This window comes from Motacilla alba, chromosome 2 (assembly GCF_015832195.1).
Source record: "Motacilla alba alba isolate MOTALB_02 chromosome 2, Motacilla_alba_V1.0_pri, whole genome shotgun sequence".
In the NCBI taxonomy this organism is placed as follows: domain Eukaryota; kingdom Metazoa; phylum Chordata; class Aves; order Passeriformes; family Motacillidae; genus Motacilla; species Motacilla alba.
The window spans coordinates 131,750,897-131,758,806 of NC_052017.1; the positions used below are offsets into that span (position 1 = coordinate 131,750,897).

Here is a 7,910-nt window from a genome sequence, read left to right on the forward strand (position 1 = left end):
TCAGGATCCCGCTGTGGCTCTAGGCGGTTTCTTGCAGACACAGCTCCTTCGGAAAGGAGCTACCGAGTGCCGAGCAAACACCTGAAGACGTGGAAGGAACTGCCTGGGGCTCCGGGAGAGCCGGGAGGAGAGCCGGGAGGGGCTCCGGGAGAGCCGGGCACGGCCCCGCAGCGCTGCCGCCGCCCGGCTCGGCTCGGCTCGGCTCGGCTCGGCGCGGCCCGGGGGAAGCTCGGCGGGGCCGGCCCGAGGGGGCGGGAGCCCCCGGCCCCGTGCCAATGGCTGCGGGGGGGTGGCTCTGCCTGGCCGTCTCGCTCGGTTACAGGATGGAAATTCCCGGCCTCCCCGGGGAGGGAGCTCGGGCTGCGCGCTCTGAAAGGCTCATTTATCGCCGCGCTGCCGCCCAGAGCGGGGACCCGGGCTCCTGCTGCCGCCGGCCCCGGCGCATCCCCGCCCCGCACGATGCCCCGCGGCCCGGCCGCCGCCGCCGCCCCGCTGCTGCTGCTGCTGGCGCTGCTGCTGGCGGCGGCCCCGCCGCACGGCGGCTCCGAGAGCCCCAAGGGGAAGCAGAAGGCGCTCCGCCAGCGGGAGGTGGTGGACGTGGTGAGAGCGGCGGGGCCGGGGGCCGGGGGCCGGGAGCGGGGCGGGCCGGGGGTGGCTGGAGGAGCCACGCAGCCGCTTTGTTCCTGCGAAGATACGAAAAAAGCGATAGATCAGAGGCTTTGGGAAAAACCTCGCGGCCACTCCAGGCAGGGCAGCGCCGGTCCCGCGCCGCTGGGCATCTCCCGGTCCAGTTAATTCCGCCCTTGCCCTGCTGAATCAGGAACATGCGGGGAAGGGGCTTTGTGGGCTTTGACACAAACCGCAGGGTTTCGGCGGCCCGGGGTGTGTTTGAGCGCTTTCCCATCGGGCCGGGGTCGGGGATGGCGGCCGGGGTCGGCGGAGCCCGCGCTCCCCGCCGTGCCCGGTGCCGGGGGCTGGCTCTGCGCTGCAGGGGCAACGCCGGAGTCTCAGAGCCCTTCCAACATGAGGAGCAAATGCTGCTTAGTTCCTTCCAACATCAGCAGTTAACTGCTGTTTAGCTCCTAAAATGCTAGTGGATAAATAGTAGTGAGAAAAACTATCTGCATGCTCTGAACACTATCTGCGTGCTTACCGAACACTATCTGCGCGCTTCCCGAGCTACCTGCGTGCTTTTCCTTGGAAAATGAATGCATTATTTCCTTTGGCGGCAGGGACTGCACACCATTGTTTGCAATTCCATTGCTACTAGAAACTTGAATGCATTGGGACTATCCCATCTCAGGGATAGATGACAGGAGGGAAATGTTCCAGTCCTTGGAATGGAGAAAGCAGATGTGAAGGTATTTCTGTGAGCTGCTGGACTGCTGTTCACCTTCAATAGAAAATCAGCAGTATGACCATTTCTTCCATGATCTCCAGAGAGATCCCCTAAAGGGATGTGCTGGAAGCACCCCTGCTAGCAAAGCTCCTTCCCTTTCACACTACTTCACTGCCTTTTCACTTTCATTGTGGAAGTTGAATTGCATTGAGAATAAGGAGTCTGTACACATGGGTGAGCTAACATTTTCTGAGCCGTGTTTCAGGGTCTCTCATTTCTTTGAAATTGTTCAGTGCTTTTTGGGTGCAGCAGAGTGAGCAGCAAAGTGTGGGTAAATGCATGGCAGCTGACTCATGCACAGCCCAGCTGTACAGACTGCTTCAGCAGAAGCCCTGCCAGGACAGAGTGGAGGCAGGACCTAGGGGGGATCCTGCCTTCAGTGGACGTTTGAAGTATGTTTTATGCATTTCCAGCTTAAGAAAACATGAAAAAGACTTGACTTGGCAAGACAGACAATTTTAGTTGGAGTGGAGCCCAAGGCCCAGGTGATTCTTGTGCGCCCATTTATTTTTTGGGATGTGCCATGGCTGAGGTGCTCTCCCTGTCTGGCTGTGGGTGGCAGCCCCGTGTTAAGGCAGGCCAGCCCTTCCTGGTGTCTCTGGGGGTGGGGGGCAATAGGCCACAGGTTTGGCCTGACCCAGCTCTTGCCTATTTCCACATGCAGGATTTCTGTGGTGAGTAACCACATGCGAAAGCCAGAGCCAGTCACTGTTTCAAATAGAGTCCAGTGGGAAAGCAACAGCAAAACCAGATAACTGTTGCTGTGTGAAATAGAAATGTCCTAGCATTGTTCTCCTGGGTTGGTGCGTGCTTTGCCAACCAGCCTTCTCTCAGCTCAGTTTTCTAAAACATGGTTTTCTTTGTGGAAATATTCCAATATTTCCACTGCCTTTGGCCAGCAGGGTTTTCTTTGGTGAAGGTAGTAAGGGAAAGCTAGCAACCATTAGTCAAACCCTCATCTCACTAGACCTCTCCATATAGTCACTGATTTTACTTTTGGTGTGGGTCCAGCTAAGCCTGTGATGGCTCTGCTGGTTTTTTGCACCAGAGCCTGTGGAAAGGCACAGCTTCAGTGAAGAAAATTCCCCAGTCTGACAAAGGAAAGAGGGTGGGGGCTGCAGTTTACAGCTCCTGCAGTGCAGACAGGGTGTGAGGGGGAATAGCTGCAGCACTGTTTCTTTTTGAAGCCAGTGGGGATTAGGTGGTTTAAGCTAGATGAAGACAGATAAATGTGAGAAAGTGGAAGAGCAGAATACAGCTCTCTGTGAGGATTTGGGATGAAGACTGGAGGAAACAGTCAGTCACCAGATAGGACAGAGCACATGAAGTAAAAGCCATGGCCAGCCCCTGCAGGTTCCTGCTCAGCATTCCCATGCTCAGTGCTTCTCCCACATCCCAGCACTCAGACTGCTGGGAGAAGGAGCTCTGGGCTTCACAAACCTACTCTCCAAGGTGGGCAGCCCCAGGTCTCAGAAGGTGTGAAGGCAATGTGTGTTAACATGGAGTTTGGGAGGGCAACATTTGACCTTTCCTAATACTGTGATGTTAGGAAGGATGTTAGTGTGCCCTCCTCCTCCCACGTGTGCCTTCCCACTGTTACAAACAGGGTTTCTGAGTTCAGCTTTATTCCAGGGTGCAGCTTCCCATATCCATATCACCATCCATTTGTGTGCATACAGGAGTCTGAATTGTGGGGCTTGATTATCATGATGTGGTTGTCACCTCCTCACCAGAGGAGCAGTGACAGAAGGAAAGTGGCATTAACCTTTGCTCTTTATGAAATGGAAAATTTTCTTAAAAAAAAAAAATACTGAACGTGTATTAGCATAGACAGTTTTACAAGCAATGGTGGGTTAAGAGAAAGTAACTATGAACATGTGACTTCTTTTTTGTTTCTGTATTGAAATGTTTTGACTCTTGTAAGGTTTTCCAACAGGTTTTAATTCTTGGACTAGGTATTCTAGAATTTATGCATCTTTTCATTAAAACAAGGCATCTCATTTTACAGCACAGTCTGCTGGCACTGCCTATCTTTGAAAATTTGTTCTTCCTTTTTTTTTTTTTTCCTTCTGTGGAGCCATTTTCTGGGGGATGCAGAAATAGCCCATTGTGGCACAACAGGGGGTGTGTGTTTTGTTTGTGTTTGCCTTGGTTAGCCTCGGAGTTGAGGGATGGAAGCAGCAAGATCTGTTGTGTCTTCCAGTATAATGGCATGTGCTTGCAAGGCCCCAGCGGCGTTCCTGGACGGGATGGAAACCCAGGAGCCAATGGGATCCCTGGGACGCCTGGGATCCCAGGAAGGGACGGGCTGAAGGGGGAGAAGGGCGAGTGCATGCGCGAGAGCATCGAGGAGTCCTGGACCCCCAACTTCAAGCAGTGTTCGTGGAGCGCGCTGAATTACGGCATCGACCTCGGGAAGATCGCGGTAAGCTGGCTCCGCACCGCGAGCCACAGCGGCCTCCAGGCCGGCCTCTGCCAGCTGGGCAGCACCAGCCCCACGGATTTCCTGCTGGGGCCTTTTTCTCCATGCGAGGGTGAACTTCTCAAAGGATTAGCTGCTTTGGATTGCTCTCAGTGTGTTTCAGCTATGTGCCTGTTTCGTTCCTGGAATAGGGTTTTGGAAGAATTTTGTAACTGGTGCAAGAGTACCTTCAGTAGACCAGGTCTGCAACTGTAAGGCTGAAAGTCACAATACCAAAAAAGTACCTCTAGCTTGCCCAAAACAGGGCAAGGTTTTCACCATTTCAATCTTAAGAAGGGATGAACATCTTTAATCTGTTAATTGTACCTGTCTTTATAACTCTTGCTTCATAGTGGTTATTCACTGAAACTCGGTTGCAGTTGCAGAATGCTACTGCAGAGGATCAGCATTGCTCAGGAGCAGAATTGCCAGGGTCACCCAGACTGACACTGTCTGTCCTCCACTGCAGCCCCGGGTGTAAAACTTAGAAAAAATCCCTGCTCAATCCCAGCTGTGAGGCAAAGCCCAGAGTGATTATAGCAGTTTAACTGCTGCGCTGTGGCTAGAGGGAGAATCAACTTTTACAGTAGACTTTTCTTACTGCCCGCCTTGTACTTGCAGAACTGTCTTTAGTTTTTTTTTTCTTTTTTATTTTTTTCTCTTTTCCTTTTTTATTTTTTCCTTTTTTATTTTTTTCTTTTTTCTTTTTTTCTTTTTTCTTTCTTTTATTAAATCTTTTTTGTCTTATTTTCCTTTTTTTCTTTTTTGTCCTTGTTTTTTTCTTTTTCTTTTTTTTCTCCCTTTTTTTCCCCTATGATATCCAGCATTTTGAAGACAAGTTAACAACCACTTAAAAACCTGAAAGTATTTATTTTTCAATTGTGTAGCCTTTATTGGGTATACACTGCTCAGAAGTCTTGTGATAATCGTTAAGTCTGGGATTTCTGTCAGCAGAGACAGAAACTGTGCTGTCTTGTCGTGCAAGGACTTAGGGGTTGGACTAGATGATCTTCAGGGGTCCCTTCCAACCCTTATGATTGTGTGATTTCGTGGCTTGAGTGCAGCTTTCAGAAAGCTTATATCCCTTTACCTAAATCCTAGAAGGAAACTAGGCTAGCAACTTAACAGCAGATGTTATCTAAATAAAGTTAAGAGTTTTTGTAATCCTTAAAATGTTTCTCCTTTACCATCCATGAGGTGCTGTTCTGATCTGCATCTTTGCACCACAAGGGATTTCCCGGGCTGTATTTTTTTTTCCCCTGGGGGGCCTAAAGAGAATAGCCAAACCATTTTGAAAGAAATATATTCCTAAATCTGCGTCCTAAATATAAATATATAGAAAATAAATGGGCTCAAACGCAGAGGTTTGTAGCAAAGCACCTTTGTGTCCTGCCAGGAATGCACCTTTACCAAGATGCGCTCCAACAGCGCCCTCCGCGTGCTCTTCAGCGGCTCGCTCCGGCTCAAGTGCAGGAGCGCCTGCTGCCAGCGCTGGTACTTCACCTTCAACGGGGCCGAGTGCGCTGGCCCACTGCCCATTGAAGCCATCATATACTTAGATCAAGGAAGCCCCGAGCTGAACTCTACTATTAACATACACAGAACTTCCTCAGGTACGTATGCTGGAGAGCAGAGGTGGAGCAGAAGGCAGCAGGGCTTACCAAACGCAGAGAGTGGCCAACTCACACTTATTCTCTTACTCTGCCGTCTCAGAGTTGGCCATTGATAAGTAACAGTATTATAATGATTTATTAAGAGGTACTTTCTTGCTGTGGTACTTTTCGTGGTACCTATATCCTGAGATTTAGAAATGGAAGAGATTTCTGTCCAGGCAGGTCTACTGATCTCTGCTACAACATGGCTACAGAGAGTCTGTGCTGTATTAACCCATGGAGAAACACCCTTACTGCCACGTCGCCAGTGTCATCCTGGCTTAAAATACTGGTATTTGCACATTATCTGTGCAAAAATGAGACTTTCCTCCTGCAATTTCTACGCTGATTTCAGGTGGGGCACAAAAGTACCTCCAAAGTGAAATATCTGAGAATAATTATGCATTTGTTTAGCAGAGGCAAATTAGCTAATTCATTCAACATAAAGGGATGTGATACTAAGAAAAAGGAATGTAAAGTCTGTGTCCTTTTTTTCATTTTCCTCTCTGTACTGCATGAGTACATGAAATCTAAAGTCTAGAGCTCTTACGGGATTGTTTCAGCATAGGGGTGGAGCTGACTCGTCCTCATTACCCATCTAGTGGTGCTAGTGGGTATCAGGAGTGCAACTTCAGGCAGAAGCAGTAACTGATGTGTGGAAAAAGCTTACGGGGTGGCAATCACCTTTACAGAGCTGAGCTGTAAACCAGGCAGGGCTATGCCCCCACCCCCTCCCATCGCTGCTAGAAAGATGTCTGGAAGGGTATGAAGCCATATTCCAGCTCCCAGCGTGTAAATCTGGGTATTTAAAGCAGGTATACCTCCCATTTAGCCATCCTGTGGCTGGTGCTCTCCTTCAGGTGCTGCAATGCGTGTCAAACAGCAGCACACACAGAGGCGCTGCATGCCTGTACCTGATGTTGCCACATCTCTAAATAATAGTTTTTATTTCTGAAATAGTTTTAAAATTCTAAAACCTTTTTACATTTAACTAAATAGCACAAGCTTGCAACAAGCAGTTCTTAGGCACTTGAGTCCACTTTCAGTTGTGAAACACAAAGGGATTGTGTCTGCTGAGGTAACCTGATTTTTGTCTTTAACCAGTGGAAGGTCTGTGTGAAGGGATCAACGCTGGCTTGGTGGATATTGCCATCTGGGTTGGGACGTGCTCAGATTATCCACGGGGAGATGCTTCTACTGGATGGAATTCAGTCTCCCGAATCATCATCGAAGAACTGCCAAAATAACTTCCCTCCCTTTTTATAATACCTTTTTTTGTTGTTGTTATTTTTTAAATTTTGTACTATTTTTTTCAGAATTTATTTCAATAGAGTTGGATGCAAGTACTGGACTGAAAGGCACCAAAGCCTTGCATCTGTAGTCTTTGTCTTGTTTTTGGACATGGCAGAGGCTTTTTATAATAATCATTTTAGAATACAAATATCAAAACCAAGTTCATTAACATTTTAAATTTCTTTTTTTGATGTAATAGCACCACTGTTTTTAGAATTAACCATAACTTTTTGTATCAAATAAATAAGAACTTTTACAAAAAAGAAATCTGGGTTTGTTTATTGAACATTAATCTGTTTAAGGTATTTTACATGGTGTTGTGATACACGATTTTTTTAGAAGGCTTTATAGATAAAGTTCTAAGAAAGTAAAATCAGGTGTTGGCTTTAGCCTTCAGAAAACATACATTAAATGCACTCCTGTAAACCTGACTGCAGAATAGGATGCTCTGCTGTTACAGTCTTGTCTTAATGAACTCCTGGTGACTTAAGTGTGACCTAGACAATGTGGTAAGTGCTAAATACCTCATTATGAATAACTGAGCAAAACCAGACTGTCTAAGCTCTTCTTCCCTCTCTTGCTTCTCAATAACTGGATTTCAGTGCAATATCTAGGACTGGTCTCCACTACTAAGATGCAGAGACTAAATAAATTTACAGTTACAACACTTAATTTCATTGCTCCAATAAAATAATTCTCCTGGATTTAGCCTTTCAGTTATACAGAATCACTTTGGTGTTGGTTAAAAGCTAGATATATTAAACAGTTCAGAAGATACAGACAGAAGACAGGTTGAAATGCCTAAGCTTTCCAAAATTGAACTGGTAAAGCGAAACAATAATGTCACAGCTGCATGACAAGTGACAACACCGATCATGCCAAGAGACCATAAGCTTCAGTGTTTTAAGTATTTTCTTCCAAATGCTGCAAGTGGCATACTCAAATATTTTTAAAATTGTACACATTCTAAAGAGAAACAAGAGTCATGTTTGTATTACAAAACCAATTTTTCATTAACGAAATAAAAAAAACTCATGAAAAGCATGTACAACATGCAAAAATCTCCATTCTTCCCAGAAATTAAAAGAAAAAAAACCCCATTAAA

At 47.1% G+C, this 7,910-nt stretch overlaps 1 protein-coding gene across 1 annotated transcript; it reads left to right on the forward strand.

Annotated features, from left to right (window-relative positions):
- Positions 1-6,914, forward strand: CTHRC1 (collagen triple helix repeat containing 1). Its single transcript, XM_038127317.1, has 4 exons — positions 1-600; positions 3,603-3,824; positions 5,257-5,473; positions 6,617-6,914. The coding sequence occupies exons 1-4, from the start codon at positions 460-462 to the stop codon at positions 6,757-6,759; spliced, it is 723 nt and encodes a 240-aa protein (XP_037983245.1). The 5' UTR covers positions 1-459; the 3' UTR covers positions 6,760-6,914.
- Positions 6,915-7,910: the final 996 nt, after the last annotated feature.